Raw genomic sequence first — 24405 nt, 5'->3', positions numbered from 1 at the left:
CCAAGAATTGTGCTCAACTGTAGCCTCGAACCGTGCCCGATGCTGGCCTCCACGAACGTCCTTCCCAGGCTGCCCAAACGACATTCAGGCAAACACTGAACGTGCCTATACGTATACTTGGTTCCAAGCACATGTGTTTTGCCCCATTATACAACCGTCGATCGTTTTTTCCCTCCAATTTCCGGGCTAAAAGCGCGCGCTTATTTGCCTAATGCGTGACACGAGACTTCCGGTAGCTTTGTGCGCATAAACCCGCGCACATCGCGTGTACGGTGTTCTAATCTCGAAACAGTTCGGTGCGGGTCGTGCAGCCTTTCATGGCGTTTCAGCTTATTTGTCGGATTTGCGCTTCTCGAAACGGGCCCGTGGCACGCAAGGTCCGCGCGAACTTAAGGCTAAATAGGGGCCACGTGACCTATACAACCTGCATGGCGGCACGCGGTTATGGCACGCGCTGCCTTTTACGGTCGGTTCGCGCTCGACCTCAATCGTCGGCGATTACAACCCGGAACGAGCCTACACAAGTTTCGCGCGTGGTTCAACCCCTGCATGTTGCCTTGCGGCGCAAATCGGGAGCCTCTGTGTAGCACAAGCCGATACGCTTTCGCTTACACAGATCCTTGCCCTGCAGCGCCGTATCGCGGAGGTCGCTCTTGGTTCCTGCCTCCGGCTTACATCGCGACAGATTTTTTTTTTTTTTTTTCTTGTCGGCCTTGCCAATTCCCGTCTGGCCAGAGACTGTGGTGCGCTACATGCTTTTTAACGCAATACACCTCGAACTTACAGGGTGTGTTTACCCCCGAGTTTTCAGTAAAGCTTACTCAACAAGGCATCAGTAATCGTGGCTTGCTCGTCCGAAGCGAGACGCGAAGCCGCCGCGATTGCGTGCGCTGAATGCGTAAGATTCAGCGAGATCATCCCGGTCAAGCTGCTAAAACTAAAGAACGGCTTCGGTATAGAGCCTCAGCCGTCAAGACAGAGGAAATAAATCAAATAAAATAAAGGACAGGATGGGGTCATGTACTGCACAGGAGGAAGACGATATTTCGAGAGGACAGGTGGACGGACCCAGGCGGAGTCCGTAAATAAGCTGTTTATACACAAATTTTCCCGAAGCGCATCTTTATCGCCTTTGCAATAATAAATCGAGATGTCTTTATACGGTATATGCAGGGAATTCCCCCTGCCTCAGAAACCATAACTGTCCCTCTCAAGGCGGGCGCCTGAAGAAGTCGATAGTATACGTGTTTATTTAAAAGCCTGAAGTATTTGGCGGCTGAAGAACGAGGTCATCGGCGTTTGGTGTCTCCTGATTGTCTTTCTGCCAAGAACTCACTGACAGCCCAGTACTTCTTATATATTGGTTCCCTTGGACCAATAACATTGCAACCTCTCGGGTGAAATCTTGCCAAAACCTTGTCGGTTGCATAGGTCTCGCTAGGCGATGCAACTCAGAGTCGGTCTATGTATGAGATGAAGCTTCGCAAGTATGTTTGCAAAACTCGCATTTTTTTTTTTTCGACGACTTGCGGGGAATGTGATTCGGCGTGACATTGAAAATAAAAAAAAAAAAAGCGGAGTGAGTCAACAAAGCTGCTCAGAAAGCTCGAACATCAGCACAACGGGTTAAAGGTAGGGTACAGTATACACACTAGCTGCTGACGTCTCACTCCTGAACTGTGTAAGTACTTTGTGCAGCTCTCGTGAACAAGAACTAACCAAACGCTGAAAAACCGCGCACTTGAAAGGCACGAACGTATATGTCCAGGCTTAAGCACCGGCCCTTTCTCTTTGTCCCTCTAGAGTGTTTGCCGTACACCTATTTCCTTAGCGATTACATCACATCCATTTCAAGTTCGACTGCACTAAAACCACGAAGCCTTATGAAGGATATAATGTTGGTGTCTGGTACGAGCCGTATACGAGCTGTACGAGCTGTATGAGCCGAGTTGTCACAACTACTTCATTCATTCATTCATTCATTCATTCATTCATTCATTCATTCATTCATTCATTCATTCATTCATTCATTCATTCAGTTTATATTATTTAACACCAAAAGCATACAAGTCATGCTGGTTAAACCCTTTGTGCCACCGTGATTTGCACTGGCCAGCATAAGAGCACAGCCCCTCATCCACACTGGCGGGTCCGTTCACATGAAGCACATTCAAATAAGTAAGGGAATGGTGATCGACTCGAGCTAGTCGAACGGCGGACTCGCGTAAAGACCTAACGGATCGGCTTCAGCGTTCGTCAAGTGGGCCTGAGTGACATTGGCTGAGCATGGCGTACGTGAAACGAACTTGACTACGGCTTGGCAAAGGCCCACCTGGTTCTCGTAAGCAGGGTGTCAGCGGAGCGCAGTCAGCAACCAGAAACAGATGGAATCGGTTTTGTTCGCACGCTATGTGCCGCCTCACTTGGACACTCAGAGCGCCGAAGAAGAGACACCATACGCGAATACGCAGTCCGTTCGGGCTGTGGAAGTCTTCTGACGGACCATTCCATTTCTCGGTGTCAAATGTTCACATCAATAATAAAGCCCAGCGATGAACAATTGTGAATAAAAAAATTGCAAAAGAAAGAGCAGAACGGAAACAATATCTAACGCAGTAAGTTGGAGAGCACAAAGTAACTGCAACACTTGAACATCATTTCACAGCGCAGATTACCGGTACAGCGGGTACACGGTATTTAGCTGCTGAGCTAAATGACGCCACCGCGTGTTTGCAGGTGGCGGCCGCTAGGGGGGCTCTATGGCGATGTACCTAACTCGAACACCTCTAACCTTACAATGCAGATATAGATATTTTAATGAATAGAACTAATATAAAGTAGAGATGGGTAGAACACTAGACTGTAACAGATGTAGTAAAACCAAGACTAGCTCAAGCAGGCTAAAGCTAGCTATAGTTATTTTGTCGTCACCCCGTTTCAAAGGGGATGCCATTATGAATCATCGATCATCATAATCGCCTGAGTTATGAACTTGAGAAACGAAGTGACAAGGTCATTTTTATTTCTTTATTTCGATAGAGACTTGTCATATAGCATAACGTTTAGTATGTGATATTTGCGTGCAGTAAGGTCTGCGTTGAGTATAAATTCAAGCAGTGCTTCGTGGTATCTGTGATGTCCTGCACAAAGCGATCCCGCACTGTAGCAGAGGCCAGCCGGCAGAAAGAGACGGGAGCGCTACGATAGACTCGACAAGACCATATGTTAAGTGACGGGCCTCTGCTTCTTTCACAGTTCGGACATGCTGCATCCATTGAAAAGTGGGTCGAGTTCTAAATACAGGTGACGTGGAAGGACTGCGCCGGCCCACGAAGCCTCCTAAGCGCAACTTCCTCCACCATACTTGAGAAATATAAACGAGTACAAACTTAACAGGGACGGGGAAGGACGCAGGACTGTCCTATATGTCCTAACTCCGTCCTTGTTAATTTTGTGCTCGCCTATATCTTTGAAACACGTATACCAACTGGGGAGGTATTCTGTAAGAGTCCACCTAGTGGACATGTCCATTTCGTCGGCTGCTGAAGTGCTCATTGGCTGTGGCGCCTGGCTGCTGCGGACGTGCCGTCCAGCCCGGCAAATCAGAACTTCAACAGCAGACGAAACGAACATGTCCACTAGGTGGACTCTTACAGAATACCTCCCCTGGTCCAACAACAGACGTTGCTAAGATGCAATCCTCCACCAGTATGAAGACATAAGAATCCCGGTGGTATAAGAACGCGTGTGTCCTCGCGGAGGGAATCTTTACACTGAGGCGGGAGGGCGATGGAGGGAGTATAGTTATTTGTATCGGTTGCGTTGGTGTCGGCACCAATGTTGTGCGAGCTAGTTGTCAACCTGGCCTTGAACGAAACCAGTGTACCTCGAAGCAGGTACATGTATTGCGATTACGCTATAAAAAATTAAGCCAGTTCCACGCTTGTGAAATCTGATGAAAGAGCGGAGCTCTGCAAGCATGGGCGTATAATGTAGTAGGTATGACGCTCGCCTTCGGACCGTGAGTACCCAGTTTCAAATCCCGCCTCGCCAAGAACGTTCATATTGCTTTTTTTTTTCTCTATCTCTTCTTTTATTTCGCTCTCTCTCTCTCGCTCTCATTTGCTCTCGCCCATAGCAAGTTGTGTTACAATAGTCGGTACAATGCAATCATATGGTTCCCACAAATGCATGTTCTGCAAGCGTGCGTGTATAGCGCAGTGGTTATGACGCTTGTTTCGGACCATGGACACCCGGGTTCGAATACCGCGTCGCCATGAAGTTGATTTGCTTTTATTTATATCTCTCGCTTTCTGCCTGTCTGTGTCTCTCTCTCTCTGTCTCTCTGCATCTCCTATGCTCTGCTTTCACTCTCCCCCAGTTCGGCGATGCTGCGCACGACAACGAGACCAGCCTATAATACAGCGAGGAAGAGTTCTGCTGTAAAAAAAAAATAAATAAAAAAAAATAAAAGAAAAGAAAGAAAAAGAGCGTAGCTTGCAATGCACTGGAGGCGCAATGCTAAAGAGAAAGCGGAGCTGATGGACACCTCGCTAGTCCTGGCCTTTGGGCTATAGGCTGAGCACTACCAAGTCATCCCCAGCATTTTCCGGAATTCAATGATCGATTATCGATTAGCTATGATTGGCGCAAGGTATTGGCCACGTATATTCGGGCTAGGCTATGCACTACCAAGTAATACCTAGCATTTTCCGGAATTTATTGATTATTGATCGATTAGCTATTGATTGGCTATCGCAAGGTATTGACACGTATTTGGGCTAGGCGAAGCACTACCAAATCATCCCCAGCATTTTCCGTAATTTATTGATTATTGATCGATTATCAATTAGCTATTGATTGGCTATCAATTGCCTGTCGATGACTGACTAAGCTTAAGTAGTCCCAACCATGCTGAGCTAGACTTGGAAGGCTCAGCTTCGCTAGTTCACAGGGGTATGCGCTTGGACCCTTTCTGCACTGCCGCCAGGATCGGCCCACATTTTTGGATTCAGCAGACACGTAACGCCCAGCTTAAACAGCTCCACTGTGAAAAACGTTTGCACCCTTTTGGAGTGTATCTGTATGGCTTGCGTTTCCTTTCTTGAAAACTCCACGCTCGCTACTTTACTGTCGAGAATACTATATGTGACGCTGATAGCGCACACGCCGTTCGTGACCTGGATGTACCGGGCACGCGGCGTTAAAACAAGGAGGAAACAACAAGGAGGAAAACAAGGAAAACAACGCGCGTTATTACGCCCGTGGCAAAGAAACAAGGAAATCGGCGACGAATAACGACTTGCACAAGTGTAGGCTTTCTCCTATGAAAGAAGAAGCTGCGTAACCCGTGCACGTGAAGTTCATGCAAACACTACGTTCCCTCCGGCCGTCTCGGGATGGGTTCTCGTGATATCTGAGGATTGCACAATTCCGCTCATTTGAAGCACCGGATCGTGTAAGTATGGCCGCCTGTCACTCTCCGAGAACTCCTCCACCGTCGTGCCATGGAGCGATCCTCGTAACTTGTTCCGAGCCATACTGTTTGCTCAGGCGCGTTTGACGCAAGCACGCGATTTCTCGCCAGTTTTTACTCCTCCAGGCACACATAAAGAAATGAAAAGCGAGAGAGAGAGAGTGAAGAAAACTTTACACCGCTTATTGTTTGTTGTTGCATTATTCGTGAATGCGTCACAAACGTCGCCGTTAACATTTCAAATTAACGTCGATTAACCATATGCAGTACGGCAGTGTTTCTCCCTCACTAGAAAAGTTTGATTCCATAGGACAACGGGACGTTTACATCAGACCGTGCTTTCGTCGTCTTAACAGGGAGTCAGTCAAGTTGACGAGCTCTCAATTAGAACAGGTAGCTAAATCTACCGGTTTTGGTTCGAGTGGGCGACGACCGGCAGTGTCATTGTCAGCCTTCCCACCGCCTAGTTCCATCGAATCAATAAATCAACCAATAAATTAATTAATAACGCATTCCTGAAAACTAAGTCATCTGAGCAGAAGCGCGGGCTATTGCGCGAGTAAACAGCTACGAACGATCAGCGACGCCCGACTTGCGCGGTTAGTTGTTCTCTGTCCTAAAGAAAAAAAAAAAAAAAAAAAAAAACGCTTAACCTTGCACTCGGCCGCGCAACGCTTGAAACAGCGAAGCTCTCTCTCCCGAGCATAGCACGCAAAACCTCTTTGTCACCTCGCAGAGCATTGGCATGAGCGAACGCGCCAGCTGCGGACGAAGACAACGACGCTCGAACGCAATCATGATTCGCATAGATGCATGTTGTGCAAGCGTGGCTGTATAGCCTAGTGGTTACGGCGCTCGCCTTGGGACCGTGGGTACGCCGGCTCGAATCCCGCCTCGGCAAGAAAGTTTATTTTCTCTTATTTCTTTCTTCATTGCTGACGATAGTTTCTTGATACGAACCACAAATTACGGCCGGTTTAAACCGCTTCACTGTTAAAAAGCTGATGACCTACGCGCGAGGAGTTCAGATTCCGCGCATCTCGAGAGCTATGGTGGAAACTGAGCGCTCACTTCCAGCCACGGATAGCGTAAACGTGGTTGGAATAGTCAAGCCGTACAAGTATACGCTTCTCGGGGACTCCTTCGCTAAAGTCGGCGAGCCTACATGTTCTCGCACATTGCGTAACTCCTTCCAAGCCATGCAGGCTCTTTCCTCGGGTACTCTTGACGCAAACGCGCAATGTTCTGCCAGTTTCCACTGCGCCACGCCACTTAGCTGGCCACATCGACATCACATCATCACCACCATAGGTATCCGATTTGAAACAAAGTCGTCGCAAATTCCAGCTCCTTCTTTTAGAGTTTCTGGTCTAAATATTTACGTGCATTACCAGCCAGATAATTCAAAATTGAAAGTTCTGTTCACTGCATAATTTTTGTATCGAGGTACCTTAGTATGGATAGATGGATGAATGCTAGGAGCGGGGCGGTGGGTCGCGCCGCCAAGCTTTTGTTCTTATTTTGCCTAATGTCCTACCTACCTTTTTTTTTTTATTACACACACAAAAAATTCCCAGCATCAATGTTTCTGAACCACTACTGTAAACTTTGTTTTTGTACGCATCCGTTGTTTGTGGTCTCCCTACTTTTCTGCCACCAAACCTCCAATCGCATCTTCCTAATCTCTATTGCGGACATGTTTACTTTGCCCCTGCTATCCCTGAACTCAAAGGCTTCAAGGAGGCCAGAGAAACCTAAACCGACAGTTGGGTATATATAGATATCTTCAGATTCTAATAAAACATGTTCCATCGTTTCCCTAGTTTTACTGCAACAAGCACATGCTTCTTCTTTTTTGCTGTACCTCGCTTTTTAACTATATACGCGTTCTAATTATGGCATCCTGATATCCCTTCAAAAGGCAAGGAGCTTCCCTTTGAGTCATCCTAAATTGTTTCTTTCCCGATTTTGTTTTTTCCTGTTAGGTAGTTACTCCATAGCAGGTTTATTTTCCATTGCCGCCACCCACGAGATTTGTCTCAGCCTCTCTGACTTTGCGTCTGACGTTCTTGGTTGCCTTGTTGCTTACTATAACGGTCGCATACTTGCTGGTAAGCGCACTAGTTCTTTTCCTCCACTGCGAGTAAATGTTTTTTTTTTTTTTTTGTGTGTGTACAAATATCTGAACACTCTCGCAACCCATTTACTTTCTCTCACATTCATCAGTCGTTCTTCGAAATCAATTTTACTCTGAGCTTCCCTCACTTCAAAACTTGTTCAGCCCATAACACCCTGCACAGCTTCATTTGTAGTCTTCCCGTGAGCGCACAATGCGAGGAGTCACACTGACCTATGGTTGCCATAGGGCCCTGATTGTACCTATGACTTCAAGCAAACAATCGCATTTCCAAATTTAAGTCCTGGAACCATTTCACCTTTCCACATACCCCAGAGCACCCTCGTACCTGTTATATCCCCATATAGCGCTTTGTGTTTCATTATGGCCGCGTTTCTCTTCCCCTTTGCTATTATTGTTTTTTTTTTCCTATGTTTCCATATAGGATTGCATTCGATTATCCATACACCAAGGTATTTGTACTCTTTTACCCGAGGTATTTCCTGGCCCTGTATTGACACTGTCTGTTCACTACGTTCATTGAATACCATAAAACCTAATTTTCTAACGGTAAATGTTAATCCTAAATTCTCGACCTCCTGTCCACGTATATACAATTAGCCAGACGTTGCATACCAATTTGTCTGTTAGCAGCCAACCCAATGTGGTCCGCATAAAACAAACCTGGAAGCTGCTGCTCTACTATTGTACCCGCCTGTTTGTATAGAGATTAAACCCGATAATTGATTCCTTCTAGCGCCCTTTCCATCCTTTTACATCATAAACAGCAGCATCCCTGCCTCCGTCCCTTGTTGATATCAACTTTCTCCTCGCTCCTCATCCCTTCCCGTTTAACGCAAACGGTATTTTCTATAGGTAAATCTCCCACAAAAGCTGTATACAGTCGTCCCCTTCTAGAATATCCCACAAAATGTTGCGGTCCTCGTTGGCATACACGCTCGCTCCGGTACGGTTCTCTCTACGGTACGGTTCTCTCTACGGTTACATCTTTATCGCTTAGCTTCGTACGTCTGAGTGCTCAGTTTTCGTTGTTACCTCTCGTTAAGTTGCGGTTACATTAAAGACCAGACACTTTTAAAGGGCAACGCATTTATTTTGAAAGTCTTAATCTCGTTGTTAGTACCGTGCCCGACAGTACTGAAGCATTTTAATTCAGCTTTTTCAAGCGAGTGCCCGCACTGTGGGAACGTGTCCGCGGACACCTACCACATGGTATGGGCATGCCCCAACAACCCGGCCTACCTCCCCCACCCCCATCCTTCCCGAGAGAGCTGGGAGGCTGCCCTGCTCGGCTGCTCGACCATACAGGACAAACGTGCCCTGGTGGACCGAGCCCGGGCTGCCGCAAAAGCCACAGGGGTCCCGGAATAGGAATCCCTCCTAGACTTTGTACGGGGCGGGTGTACTTCTGGCTCGTCCCAAACTAAATGTTTTTCACTCACTCACTCGCCGCTCCATGGTAACTCGAGCAGACGACGCCAGATGGCACAGCGAGCGGCGCTGCCAAGCTGCGGCGGTTGTTAGGCAACGGCTCAGCTCGCGGTGCGGCCACCGGCCACAGCGAAACGGCGAGAATGCGGCCAATGTAGCTCTCGCTGCAAAAAGCACATGTAACGGTCTCCTTTTGTAGCGTTATTGTAGCGTTAGCTACACTGGCCTAGCCAAGCCCGTTTCGCGCGGCACATCAAGAGCCGTGCTGCGCATGCGCAAGGATCAGTGATGTCACAGGGCTTGCGCACCGGAGCCACCGGAGCCGGCACCTCTCGCGCACTCCGCCGCCGCCGCGCGCGACTCACCGCCACCGGTCTGCGCGTTCCAGAGGAGTGACGTCGTAGCCGTGGTAGGCGCACTGGCGCCGGCGCGCGCTCGCTGTGCAGTCGCCGTCTGACACTGCGCTGGAGCCGCTGCGCTTCTGACTGGCGTTTGTGTGTGTCATTGGAGCAGCAGTAAGCATGACAATCAAGCTAATCCTTGACAATCTAGACAACCAGGAAAGCTAAGAATAATCAGCTGAACCTTTGCTAACGCTACGTATATCCTGGCATAGCCGAGCTAAGCCACTGCGGCCACCGGCCACAGCGAAACGGCGAGAATGCGGCCAATGTAGCTCTCGCTGCAAAAAGCACCATGTAACGGTCTCCTTTTTTTCTCGGAATATTTCAATACGCTGAGTAAGAACAAGTAAGTTACCATCCAGACGCCTACCGATTCTGAAGTCATATTGAAGTTCTCCCATAGACAAACATACTAACGTTTCTGTATGGGCGCAGCATCAACGTCTATGTGGAAACGGCACGCACATAGAAGGGACACGAGAGGGACGCGTGGTTGCAACGCGGTGGATGTATGATAAGCTTCTATCTTTGAGGTGAAGTGAAAGCAGATATCGCTACGCCGCCTGGCGGGTGGTCAGACCCCATATAACTTGCTCGGTCGCGAAAGGGCTCGAGTGTCCGCTCTTTACGTTAGTGTGTTTCTCTGTGGTTCTCCCAATATGCCATTAATAATTGTGGGATTGCGACGCCCTCTCTATACGGCCTTCTGATTCAAAGCAGGCGGTAGCATCCTGCAGGGGGTGACCTTGTAGACCATCAGCGTATTGTAGTTTTGCTACACGTAGATCACCCCATTCGAGGCGGGCGATTTCAACTGTGGATGGACTGCGCAGCCACTTCAGCGGTAATTTTCTCTACAACTAAGTCGTCTCTTGCAAAAATAAACGTCGTCATCTTTCGAGAAGGGTAGTCTAAAGTTCTGTATTGATTTAACGTTTGTCTATATTACCCCCTTAAAGCCCTTGTCCAGTTCTTTGCGCCGTTTCCGTTCTAAGCACCATATGTACCAACTGGCCCAACAGTAAACTCTCGTCAAGGAATTTGCTTGGTTATGTCCCGTTGTGCTGAGGCTATATTCCACTAAAGTCCACTCAAGATTTTAACCAGTGCTGAATAAAACATTCAGTTGCCAGTAAGCGCTTGTGCCACCTCCTCGTTGGTGCGTGTATTTTGCGCTCTTTTCAGTGTGTGGTACAATACCACGCGAGCTCAAAGGTGCAAGCATGTAGGTATATGACGTAGGTACCGTTCAATTAGAGCGCCCTAACCGGATTCAAGAAATAAAGTTTTAGACTTCATCTCTAGGCCTCTGCATACACCCACAGTCAAAATCGAACAAGTTTGTAGAACAAGTGCATAAGAAAAGAGAAAATATTGCCCGATGTTAAGTATATATGCACTGAGCCGTTATTATACATTAAAGTTTTCTTAGTGCTGTCAAGAGCTTGACAGCCACTTCGGACTTCCTTGCGCCTGTTTCACGTGGTGCGATGTTACACTGCATTTTTCGCATGGTACGATTTCCGCAAATGCGAACTTCACATTGCCGTTTCATATCATGCACTAGGGCGCGGCAACTGCGATTATCGTCTGCTCTATAGTGGAGGACTGGTTTATTCTTGGCATCCGTTCGCCCGCTTTGGTGAAAAAAAAAAAAAGTAAAACAATTTAGAAACTGTTTTCGTGAAAGATTTTTTTTTTTTTTTTTTCGTTTGAGTGCCGTTACATTATCAAAACGAAAAGTGAGTGGGCAGTGTGTGCGCTGCAGTTCCATAATGAGTAGGCAGGCCACGGTGACGTGTCTAACGATCCGCGTTGTGATTGGTTCCCCGTCCTTGCAGCATGTGCGCTTTCGTCGAGAAGTTCAGCACTTCAAACATTGAAAAATAAACACACAGTGCACCGCTGTTTTGCACCCTGCAAAACAGCGGTGCACTGGGCAATCTTCTTTCTATATACTACACTTCCGAGGAAAATTGTCTGCCCTCTACGTCCACCTCGGTTCAGAGGCTGTGCGACCGATTAAATCGAGCTCTACGTACGGTTAAAGCCGTCCGTGGTTCTGAGGCGACCGAAGGTCGCGCCCCGCGTTGGTGCAGCTGCTACGTAGAGCGGGGGAAAAGCACCGCAGACGGGTAATCGTCCTTGGCTGTGTTATGTACTGTGACGAACGCGCCTAAATATACAACATGCACGCCTACTTTGTTGTCTTAGTCGCGTTGACCTTGTCGTTCTTTGCCCTCGTGATCGAACGGGCGAAGGGCTTTTGTAGACGATTTCCTCGCCGCTCAAGTTCAATGTCGTTCGTTCTGCACTGTCGGATCGGTCAGATCCAGACAGAACTCTGCCTACAACCCCCTTTCTCCCTCTTTTTTTCAGACATGCCAGAACTTCACCTTGTGCCTCACCTTGTTTCCCACTTGAGTGCTCTTCATCCTTCTGTTTTCCTTCTCGTCTTGCAAAAGCAGTGTCCATCTAACCTGAGATCGCACACGTAGCCCGCACCAGCCGTTTGTGGCAGAACATACTGCATGCGTTTGCGTCATGATTATATTGCACCGGTGTCAAATCGAATGTAGCGCCACAGAACGCGCGCCAAATTGCATAGCTTTTGGTACTTATGTCGGTGGCGACATCTGACCAGTAACAACAAAACTAACAAGTATACTATAATCATACCTCAACGCAGCATCCTTAAATTAAATTAGCTCTCTTAAGCATAGTAAGTTATAATAGTAATAGTTTTCTGAAATTTAATTTAAAATAATTACCACCTGTCGAAATAGTTGTGGCGCTATATTGTTTGTTATTTGGCGCTCTCCTCATGCTGTCTGCTGTAGCATGGCATGGCTGTAGCCGTTGTAGCGTTAGCGCCGCTCTATATTCGTGGTATTTGGCAGTCTTAAGTCCTGTGACCATAATAGCTAAAGGTGTATTACTTGCTGGTGCCTCGAACTTTGCGCAGTCATGAACGGCACGACTGTTTTGACGCGAGCCCCGGCGATCAGGCAGCTGCGGTCTCTGTTGTGTCCATGCGGCACAGGCGTGATGGACAGTCATCGTGAGAACCGCACGAAAGCCCGCGATGCACCGACCTCTGATGATCAGATGCCAGTGTTTCAGTACACGGGCGAAAAAAGCAAGCGTCGTAAACGGGTGTACGCCTGGGGAAGTTGTCTGACGGGCGCTCTAGGTCATGACAAGCTTGTGCGACCGAAGCTGGGACATGCGCCCAGGTCCAGCCACAACAAGCCGTACAAGCTGCCTTTCTCCGAGTTCTTCACGGTAGTATGCCCTTTCAATTCACATGTTTGTACGTTCAGAAGCATACCGCACACTCACTTAAACGTGACAGCGTTACATTCCACGTTACAGATGCACCGGCGTTCGCGTCAGTCTGTTTTTCTAGCTGCAACCTACTAGGAGTGTTCACCTGGAACCTGCCGTCTCAACGCAATTAGCACCCCAGCCTCACATTTAACCAGCTATAGCCTGTAGAAATTTGCAGCAACTGGCTGCTATCAGTTGGAGATCGGCTAATCCGATCAAACCGGTTCGTCATTCGATCGTTTAATTTAGTGTGATCTGCGTTTACTTAGTGCTCTCAGGTACTCTCAGTGCCTTTGGATGTGTTTAATTACTTTCCCTCAAGGTCAGAGGCGTTAAAGAGGATGCTGTTTCAAGTTAAGAAAATTAATTTAAGAATAAAAAATTCATCTAAGATTTACTGATCAGCATAAAGGTTACATAGTTCTGTGCTAAAATATGCACATTATCAACTTGCTGTGACGTATAAGGTGTTTATGTAGTCGCTACTAGCATACGTTGCCAGCTTACTCTCTTGGCACGTTTATTATCTGACAAGTCTGGAAAACAGGTGCAAGCATGAGCCCTCATTTCTCCATTGACTTACCTTAGTCAATTTACATTGCATTCTAATCAATTTACATTGCATTCCTTATGAAAGATGGCACAGTCAGACTGGATACCACATTCTGACTGAATGCACAGTTCCCACTTTGAAAATGTTTCCCCAGCTACTGTGTTCCATATACTGTGTTAATCTCACATTTATTGTTTGTAGGTTGACGATGTGGCCTGTGGCTACGGATTCACTTTGCTGTCGGCGCAAGAAGACAAAGTTAAGAACTCGAACAAGGTTTTTGGCACTGGCATCAACACTGACTTCCAGCTGGGCTATCAGTGTGTTCGCAAAGGCAAGGATTTGTTTTAGGCAGCTTTATAGTGATAGTAGTTCCTTTATAATCGCCTAACAAAGTGCACTTCCGCTACTTGGGTTTGCTAAAGTTTGCTTCTTGGTTATTATGTGGCGTGTGCGAACTGCTGCCACCACCCATTGCTCGACTAGACCAGAACTGACATTATTAATCAATTGATGTGGTTTAACGCCCAAGAAATTGGGGCCACATAGAGGGCTCTGAACTAAATTTGACCATCTGAGATTTTTTACATCCACATAAATATGAACGCATAAGCATGCTTACACGCCATCTCATTAAAATGCAGTTGTCACAGCCAGAAATTGAACTCAAATATTGTACTCATCAGCAGAACACCAGTGCCACTGAGCCAACATGGCAAGTGCAACATTTTGAACTGATACCATAACGCTATTCTCACATACGCCGTTTGTAGGCTTGCTAACAACCTGCCATCGTAGCTTAGAGGTTATGTTGTTGCGCTGCTGAGTGGGTCCAATTTCAGCTGCCGTGACCACATTGTGACGCGGGCGAAGTGCAAAAACACTCATCTACCTAGATTTAGGTGCATGTTAAAGGATTCGAGGTAGTCAAAAATAGTCTGGAGTTCTCCACTACAACATGCCTTATGATCATATCATGGTTTTGGCACGTAAAACCCCAGAGTGTAATTTAATCTAATTAGGCAACAAACACCAACAGACATGGCTTACCCGGCAGACCTTAAAGCGTTTTTTAAACAAGAAGCAATAAGTCAAGTCTTGAGCAGAAACTCGTAGTGCCAAATATAGCTCAGCTGCAGTCTTATGGTCATTCTTATATAGCGTCAGTAGAATATAGCACCCTGCGTAGTTTGTTGTTTTTCACTCTCTGCTTCTGGGTGGGTTGTGCTTACCTGCTCTTCTGCTGCTCATTTTCCTTAGGGCACCCCCTGAAGGTGTTGACTGAGCCAGTGGGCATTCCACTTCCGTTAAGAAGCGAGTCAACACGCATCTTACGTGTTGCTTGTGGCCGTTCACACAGCATAGTGCTTACTGACAAGGAAGGTGGTAAGTTGGTTGATAAAATGATTGTGTAGATTTTTCTGTGCAATATTTATGAGAGCTATCAAGAAATTTTGCCATTTACCATGTCATGTGAGATCATCTAATTCTTTATGCATATTTTTCCACTTCGTCCATAGTAAGTTCGATAATGAAGCCTTCTGGGTTTGAAATATGGCCTATTGCATATTTGAATATGGGGTTAACAAGGAGGCTGTGATAATAATTGTCATGTTATGTCATCTGGCTGTCTAAAGGAGAGCTAATATTTTTTCTGTTATGACTGTGCACATGTCTGATTAACATGGTTACCTGCCTTCTGTTACGGGGTTTACATACTTTAGCACGTGCTTCATGCATAATGAAAATATACATGTCCACTTGAGCTGCTTAGAATGATGCATTGAGCAATGTCAAGTTGACTGCATAGGAAAAAACTGTGGCTTTGTTATCTCATTCTGCTAGAATAAAGAATATTAAAATAATGATTGCAGAAAACATTATTGAAGTAACAGGCACTCATAATTGAACAGTTTAACTTGAAGATGCACTATTACTAGGCCAGAATTGAACGTGTACTGTGTATGTGAGCAAAAATGTACTGTATGCACCACTTGTGCATTTCTGTATTGTATTGCGTGATGAGTGGCATGATTCATGTTTTATAATTTAAGGCCATGTTTAATATGCATTTAGCAGCTGTCTGCACATTGAAGTCTCAAGTAATGGCATATATAAAGAGTGCTCGCATTTCGCTCTGCCTGTCCACATTTAGTTCTGATGAAATATAACTTTGTTATGTGTTAGCTGACTATCATGAAGAAATTTTAAGTAATTTCAGATTGTATTTTGGCCACAGTGTGCTGACTTGACCTTCATCACAACTTATCAAATTATCACCTCTGCTTTGACAGCATTTTCATTTGGGAACAACTCATTTGGACAGTGTGGTCGACCAGTTGTGCCAGACGAGAGCCCTGAAAGCTGTGCCACCCCTCGTCAGGTTCAAGGCATTCCTGGAAAAATTACCGATGTATGTTCTTGAATCTTGAGTATCTCATATTTTTGCATGCATAATTATCTGCATGATAGTACAGAGAGGCTTTTTCATTTCCTGTTTTGCAAAAATTCTTAATGCAACAAATATCGTGCAAGCTACAGCTGTTTAAAAAACAATGAAAGACATTTAGACATTTTAGAAACTCTAAATATTGTTCTTAAATGGGACACTAAAGCTGAATGAATTACCTTATACAGGTACAATCTCTATTCTCTGTAATCTAATGTCCTGCAAAATGCTGGGATAAGCGCTTAAGTCTATAGGGGAATCTCAACAAGTAACAGTGTTTTGTTCAAGTCTAAATGTGTTCTTTCATTCTGAAAACTCTGAAGTTACAGAGTTGAAGTGGTGTCACTTTCACGATAACCTACACACCAAACTTCTACATAGCGACAATGGATGTGGCAGTAGTGTTTACCTCGGGGTGTAGGATAGTTGCCTTACGAATGATATGGAAGCCGTAGATTAGAGTTAACAGGGTTACTTTAAATAAAGGGATGAGTGAAAGCATTTTCAAACACACAATGTGTGCATTCCTAAGGACTAGCAAAAGCACTAACAGTTAACAAATAAGAAGGCAGGTAGACACAGCACTTGTGTCTGTCAGATCTTCTTTCTTTTTTTTTTTTTTAATCTCGTTAGTGCTGTAAAATGGCCCCTAAACAACCTGTGACATTTTGAACGCAATTTAAATGAGCACATGCATCATGTACAGAATGTTGTGACTATCATCTTTGGCGAACATGGCAACGCTATGCACTGCAGGGCAAGCACAAATTAAAAAAAAAACAATCCCATGCTTCTTTCTGGGATTTCCCGGTCCCTTCTTCGCACGTTGTGATGTCAGTAGGGTCACACACTTGATATGTCAGGGTAAAAGTTGTCGATTGGTTGATCAACAAGGGACGAGAGCGCCAACGTCACGGGAGCCAGCTGTGTGTTCTAAGCAGGGGTGAGGGCTTGCCCTTTGTGTGTCTTTGATCTATTTGTGACGGTTCCATTAAGCTGGCGTTGCACAGGGAGTGATCAGAGGCAGATAATTGAGTCCTTCTGGTTCTCTATTCTGGTTGGGTAACGCGACCCGTAGCTTTTGCTGTAGTGCACAGAATTGGTGAGACGGAATAAAGTGAAATGTGTAAATAAAATTTAAGCCCCTCCCTGCAGGAGTGCACACGAAGCTTATCCAACCCTAGGGGAGGGGTTGGTTAGATTTTTGAGCGTTTGAGACACATTGAAGAGACATGGGGGTTGTTGGTGAATGAGAAACGGTTGTTTATTGTTGAGGTTGCAGGCTAACGTTGTAGGTTGGGTTGGTGGAGCTGTTTCATACACCGTCTGGAAGCGTTGACCTTTGGCAGCTTTGCCACCGCACAGTGGGGACAGGACTGCTGTAAGCAATGAGAAATGTCTTATCAGTAATGGATGTTACAGTTTACATCAGGCCTAAGCCATCCCTCCTCTGGAGGGAGGGGACCCCACCTGTGATTAGCCCATCTGTCATTTCTAAACCCATTGTGTAAGGTTTCTGCAGCTGTGGAGCCTCTATGCAAAACATCTTCGTTTGCCGAGCGTGCACGTGTTACGGGCGCGTGCCTTGCACTGTGCCTGCTTCATCATGCATATAAAATCCCGCTTTAAAGGGCGCATATGATGAACCGAGAGTGGCTGAATCGCATGGTGGTCTCGCAACCCGGAGGTCGGTGGTTCGAATCTGCAGCCCGACAAGCAATTTTTATTTTCGCGCAGCTTGGGTTTTTTTGTTCGCCGACACGAGTGAGGCAGTACAAGCTTAGCTTGAAAAATTTTTGAGCTCAGAGTGGTTTAGGCGCTTTTTAATATGATTCACAACCAACTATCCATATTTGCTACGTTGCCACAGCACAATCTCTACACGTGCACACACTTGCATTCACAGAGAAACCTTGGGTTACGGATAAGGCAGACCAAACCACAGCTCAATTTCAATGCATTCTCCTCTCCCATGAAGGTGGTTTGTGGGCAGGACCACACACTCTTCCTCACGGGCGAAGGGGCAGTGTACAGCTGTGGATGGAGCGCTGACGGACAGACTGGGCTGGGCATTCAGGGCAGCCAAGGCACACCACAGCGTGTCAATGGGGACCTCAATGGAGTCCGTATAGTCCGGATAGCTGGCACCGTAGACTGCATCCTGGCCATGTCTGGTAAGTTGCTTTTGTGGTAGATGTACAGTACAGTCCACTATTAATGGGATCTTAGTATTCAGTTTCACGTAACTTTGAGGAGTCTTCCCATTTTTAAGAAAACTGGTGGCTCATAAAATTAATTATAAATAAACGTCGATTGATATAAGATGATTGCGGACACCTTCTTGTCTAATGTGAGTAGTAATTGGTGTTGACATTTTTATCAGGTGTTCTTTTAACAGTGGGCCATGTTGTACATTGACGTGATGCTGTCAAATGACTTTTTTACCCTACAATCAAACCTTATCATAGTAAAGTAGTGTATGAAGCCAAAACGTGCCCATTGTATCCAGTATCCGTTATAGAGTCAGGTGCACAAATTGGCACGAGCCAATGTGCAGTGAGGTTCCTGCAGAAGCTCTCCACCCCTGAGCATAAATGTGTAATTAGCATAATGCACAATTAGCATAAATGTTTGCTTGGTGACCAGATAAAGCACCAGTTTTCACAACGTTGATGCTTAGCCATGAGAGTTCCTGGGTCATTGCATGCATGATTGCAGCTGATGCTGGACCAAGTGATGGAATCCCTGGGCATTCCTAGTGCTCCAGAACTACGAAGTGGCGGAAGGAGGGTTTTTTTTTTTTTTGTTTTTTCTCTTCAGAACTTTTGAGTGCTACAATGAGAGCCACACTACTCAGCTTCAAGCCAGTTGTGGTCGTACAGTGGCATGTAATATGAGATGGGATATTGAATTCATCTTTAAGCAATGATTACTCATTTGGTGTGGACTGGAAACTGACATGCCAGTGTGTAGCAGGCATATTTCTTGAACATTTAGTTTCTTTAATCACTCTTATGCGGAATGTGTGCATTCAGCTTCTATGGCCTCTCGAAGTTAATTTGTGCGTTCCCTTTCATATTGCTCAAGAAAGTACATACCAGCCTTCAAACTTTTGTTGAAGGCCTGCATTGTTGCTTTGTTCACTATTGCTACCAAGTGTGACCTGGTGTACTCTTCATTCTTGTAAAGTAAGCCTTATGGTCCAAGTGCCTTCATCTAAGTTCTTAGTGGTTGACTGTTAGTTACAGCAATAGCCTTGGCCTCTTCTTATACTTTAATGTGAGTAATGAAGATTCTGTAAAGCTTATACATATGACTGTCTTGCAGACTCTGGTGACCTCTTTGGCTGGGGTAATTCTGAGTACGGTCAGTTTGGACGGCAGACAGACGACAAGCAGGTGTGTATTACAGCATGGATTTTGTGATGATAGTGACTTTTATGGCATTATTGAGGCCATCCTCATGGCCTCTTTTTATCAGAGCAGGTTTTAAACAAATTGCAAAGGTTTAAGTTACACACTTGATGACACAGTGGCTGTACATGCTGCACAACACTGTATATATAATGCCATAGTACGGGTTTGAAGTCCGTGTGATTTATCAGACATATTTTTGGGATTATATCACTTATTAGGACTGTGTTGGACTTCATTGCCATCTTGCAAGAGCCAAAAGTCACGAATGTCTGGGTCCAGTCGTAGTGCAAGTTCTTTATTTTACTTCTGAAACACGACACGGCTTCTCTTGCAAGCATTGTTCGCTTGGTACCTTCATAAGAAAGCTCTCAACATGTTTATGGAACTATACACAAATTTGTCACAAAATTCTCACAAACATGCCTCAATTCAAAGCTCCTTTTGAAGTGCATGAAGTGGCGGACGGTGCCACCCGCAGGAGCAAAAACTGCCCTTCAGTCATGCGTCTCAACAATTCGCGATATTGAGTTTTGTAATCACACGTTTTCGGGTCTACTCGAATGCGCTAGACCACATGTGCGTTCCTCAAGCAACTCCTCATCGCATGAATTGCCAACGAGCATTACTGAAGGACACTGGGCACTTCAGTCAAGAGGTGTCTCTGCACTCCTCTTGGAAAAAGAGGTCATAGCATTTGACAAATGCGGCAAACAAGAAACCTGGAAAGAAAATTTGTATGATAGCACAGAAGGCCTTGCTTTTTGAGACCCGAGCTGGCTGCCTCAGGACAAGAACATACAGGAGCAAATATTCGCAAAAGGATGAGACGTTCGTTTGCTGCAGAAAAAAAAAAATCCACAGATGACTCACCACTTCGTAATGGAATGCCAGGAGATTCATCCAGCCAGAACCATAGGAAACATACACTTTCCAGGGGCGGAATTCTGTAAGAGTCCAATTAGTGGACTGTCCATTTCGACTGTCGCTGATTGGCTGCTGCTTCACGTGCAGGAAGGTGACAGCCAGTCTCCTTCCTGCACGTGAAGCAGCAGCCAATCAGCGACTGCCGAAATGGACGGTCCACTAACTGGACTCTTACAGAATACCGCCCCAGAAGTGCTGTGGTTCAAAGCCAATGGGAGTGTTGACTGGACAGTGGCAAAGGAGGGAAGAGATGGCGACAAAATCATAACAGGCATAGGTCATTTTTAGATGATAGAGCAGACATAGTAGATAGAATGCTATATTACAATATGGTGACATTTAGTAGCTCACACAGGCTAAGCAATTATTTTTCACCACACCAATTCAAAGGGAATGCCATTAACAATCGTCATCGGAGTCGAGCAGGGACTCCGAGTAAGGCATGTTGGTGAGTGCGCTGTTAATCTATTTGGTACGGAAGGCATCCGGATGCGACAAAGAGTATGGTAGTGCTGATATCTATGTCGCTGCTGCACGTAAAGCTATGAAATTTGTTTTTGCAGATGTGCTTTGCAAGGAACCTAAACTTCCCCTTTGGAAAAGTGAAGGCTGTTGCCAGTGGGGGAACAATGTGTGGAGTAGTCACAGGTAGGTTGATGTGTTTGTTATTTCATAATGCCAATAACCAGCAGGCACTTCCATACAAGGTTTATGCACGTTGATTTATATTACATTGTTGTTCGATACTGCCAAGCCTTCTTTGTGACTGGTACATAGCTGAAAGGTTTATCAAATGTGCTACAGCTGCATGGGCGTTGACAGGAAATACCTAATGTAGGCGTCAATATGAACACATAACTTATATGTACATGGTGTGTGCCTACACCTTGGTTGTGTCCGTCAATTAACAGCATTTGTTTCAGTTAATTTAATCCTTTCTGCTTGCATGTGTCCTCATAGCATTTCTGTGTGTGTGCCAAGCAAGGAATGTCATACAACTGTAGACTACAGGCAAGCACATCAACACCAGATGTAAGGAGAGATAATCAGTTGGAAAATCCAAACGAGATATTTACGAGATATTTTCATTGTTCTCTGATATGAATGTCTAGTTTGGCAGATCGATCGAGCCATGAATGCATCAATGACATACTGTAATGAGTTGTATGCCCGCAAGAATGTGTTGTAACTGAGTTGCTCAGAAATGCACACGCTGTAGAATGCAAGGTGAAGCTTGTGTGTGCAAGGCTCCCTCACCTCATGTTCGGTGGATTGCTGCCAACCTTAATAGTACCAGGGTCCTTCAATACTTTCTTCTGGTCATGAAACTCCCGCCGAAGTTTCATATAGGGACAAAAGCTGCCACCAGAGGCGCCACCGTGAGTAGAAGGGCACCGATCTGCCGCACTTGGAAGGGCAGTCGCGCGTTCGCATGAATGTTCGCCATGAAAAACACCTCGCCCACATTTTTATTTCACTCTGTCCGCTAACTGAACATAGCAGTGCTTACTCTTCACCAAATACGATAGCATGCAAGTTGTTTATTACTTCAAGTCATTGATTGTTAGCAATCGTTCACCCAAGGCTGCCCGTCAAGTGTTGCAATTTCGCTTGTGCTCGTACCTATATTTACGTTTCTTGATTCCTGTGTAGGTGATTAAAATCGTGCTTAAATTATACAGTGCGCAATGACTAAGCTTAGCTGACCTACAGATTAACGTTGCTTGCGCAAGAAGTTAGGCGCGCTGGCGGTCCGCAGCGCTTATTCTCCTTTTTAAGTGCCTGTTTATTCTAGGGCATCGCGAAGCTGCCAATGGTAATTTCGCGCGCAGAACAGGTACGTCTGAATAAAGTCATCTTGGCACTAATTGCAGCAGCAGCGGTGAACTGCGCATGCTAGATATAGGCAATATGTGCGGTTTCTATGCGAAAGTTCTTGCATTTACGCATACAAATTTAAACATGATCAGTTCAAACCTGCGCGAGTGTATTTTTTTTCATCCATTCACATTTAATGTCGCAGTGACCATCAGTTCAAGGTTGGCGTTTCACTTAGTCGACTGAAAACACCCCCCGAGTCTTTTTATAAAAATACCAGCCCAGATTGAAACCATGCAGCTCGGAGATTCCATCGTCATTAGGTCATTCAAGACTACATTTACCGATCAAACTGAATAAGTATATTATTTTTTTGCATGTTTCTCTTGTTTGTCTTTATACTCAGTTTTCTTAATCCAATTAGAGCCTAATTTTTTGTATTATTTTTTTCGCCTAACAGAAAACAAGTTTGCGCAGGTCTTTGTGGATAGCATTTTGACTTGTGCTAACCACGCTACCCCTTGCAGGACAGTGTCGACTTAGTAAAAGGGCGGAATGGAGGGCATGGTATTACTAGTAATTACTAGCAAGCATCGAGAATGCAAAAGTGCCGCAAGCACTAGTACACATATGGTTGCAATTAAGATTGCGTTCGATAGACTGGCAGAAAAGTTGGTGCATAGAGGGAATGAGACAAAACACCAGGAAAAATAATTTGTCACTGCTTTCATCTTTCCTGTGGCTGGACAGGATGAACGAGCACCAGCACGAAATAGTGTGTTCTTTCGCGTGTAAAAAATGCAAACAGCACTTAATAAAAAAAAGTGCACAACTTCAGCCGTAGTGCTTACAAAATGTGTTGCGCAGCCAACACTGGCCGAGGAAGTACGGTCGTCCAGCAGGATGTCTTCAACAATGTTCATGCAGACATTGGCACAGGCTATATGTATTGTCCACGGTGCACACTTCTAGGTGCTCGTCCACAATTTGCAGAAGGCAAAGCAGCTGGTCTGATGGCACTTCCAAAAATCCTCTAGTCTTTATTTCGGTCAGTTCACTTGGCTTTCGGGAGGTGCTCCTCAGTGTTTGGAGGCAGTCCTTGCAGCTTTATTTTAGCAAACTTCCTTGCAATCTAGCCACCAAGGTAGTCCAAAATGCAGTCCTTCGTTGACTCCGGACGATTGATATCTTGCATGCACTCAGCCGGCTCCAGTAGTATATCGTCCAAAAGAACTGCCAGGGTATCAATCTGAAACACAAATATCTTGCTCTATCACTGAGTGAATGACATGAGTGTGAAATTTTAGGCACCAGAAAGCATAATAGATCTTCACTGCATTTAAAACGAGACGTGTATGCCCATTAGCATCAAATGGTTAGACAATCATTATCACATTTCCATACAGTGCACAGCTACTCTGCAAGTTCTTTTGGTGTGAGTTATTAAAAGGTTTACCTGGTTAGCAATAGGTTCTTTATGCTGAAAGAGATCTTGCATTTTTAAGAGTGGGCGTGGCGCATCTTCATTTTAGTCAGCGCTATCACTTTTTCGTTTCGATCATTAAGCAAAAAGTAAGCACGTTCATTGCAAATATGCCGCGCTTCAAGTAAACCTCTAAAACACAGACACTGTCGCGATTTATACAAAAAAAAGAAAACCATCAGCAATGGGGGCTTACCGCACTGAATTCGTGGACTTCATATTTGCCTTCATGATGCACTGATCTATAATGAGCATCTCGCGGCCCGATAGCTTCTGAATGGTTTTCTGCATGCCACGTTTTTCACTTGCCTGTGTCTCCGCTTTTGCAAGCTTCCGCTGACACGAATGAAGTTGCTGCTTCACACTGCGAAGCTGGTCCTTCACCCTTTGCAGCTCTGAGGCAAAGAAAACGGCGTGCTCAGTTAGGCACTCTGCATCAGCACCGCCAAGGCGATTTACAGTTCCTACTTCATCTGCAAAGAGTGACCAAGAACGAATATCGTAATGAGAGTGATGCCAGTTTGCTTGCGTAGTGAGCAAGTAGCATACTCCAAAGGTGTGCACCAGACTTACCGTGAATTTCTTCTTCGGCTGCATCGGTGACGTCTGCAGTTGCGACGGCCGCTACTTCGGCTTCAGCGCAGTTTGAAGATACCGCTCACAGCCTTTTCGCACGTGGGCGCCGTTTCGGTGCATGCGAACGTTCTGTAGGCTTAGACAAGTACACAGATACGCCTTGGAAAATTCTCGGAATGGCGTCTTCTACCAGTTTGGGTCGATCGCGTGGCAGTGACACAACGTTTCCATTCACTGTACACACGTCCGCCCGAACAATGTCTCCGGCATCAAAATGTTTTTCGCACACGCGGAAAGTACTTCGATTCAAACGAGAACCCGGCAGTCTCTTGTCGCGGGATTGCTCGCTTCCACCTGTCGCGTAGTTCCGGGTTGGCTGGTAAACAGAATGTGGAGACATTTTCGTCC

The 24405-nt window shown here is 45.7% G+C and overlaps 1 protein-coding gene across 7 annotated transcripts in view; it reads left to right on the top strand.

The window, feature by feature from the left end:
* Window positions 1-12258: 12258 nt before the first annotated feature.
* The window catches only part of LOC119462010 (RCC1-like G exchanging factor-like protein), a 37425-nt gene continuing 25278 nt past the window's right edge, over window positions 12259-24405 (top strand). The window contains exons 1-7 of one of the 7 annotated variants that reach the window (XM_049672681.1): window positions 12263-12733; window positions 13533-13665; window positions 14592-14717; window positions 15626-15744; window positions 17759-17954; window positions 19108-19178; window positions 20684-20768. In XM_049672681.1, coding sequence (XP_049528638.1) covers window positions 12416-12733; window positions 13533-13665; window positions 14592-14717; window positions 15626-15744; window positions 17759-17954; window positions 19108-19178; window positions 20684-20768 — 1048 coding nt within the window. In that variant the 5' untranslated portion in view covers window positions 12263-12415. Of the gene's footprint in view, window positions 12734-13532; window positions 13666-14591; window positions 14718-15625; window positions 15745-17758; window positions 17955-19107; window positions 19179-20683; window positions 20769-24405 lie in introns of all 7 variants that reach the window. The other 6 variants (XM_049672683.1, XM_049672684.1, XM_049672685.1 and 3 more) reach the window with 6 other exon arrangements.

The sequence above is a fragment of the Dermacentor silvarum genome, chromosome 8 (genome assembly GCF_013339745.2).
Source record: "Dermacentor silvarum isolate Dsil-2018 chromosome 8, BIME_Dsil_1.4, whole genome shotgun sequence".
Taxonomy (NCBI): domain Eukaryota; kingdom Metazoa; phylum Arthropoda; class Arachnida; order Ixodida; family Ixodidae; genus Dermacentor; species Dermacentor silvarum.
The sequence above is the reverse complement of the archived record's forward strand: the minus strand, read 5'-3'. Positions and strand labels throughout refer to the sequence as shown.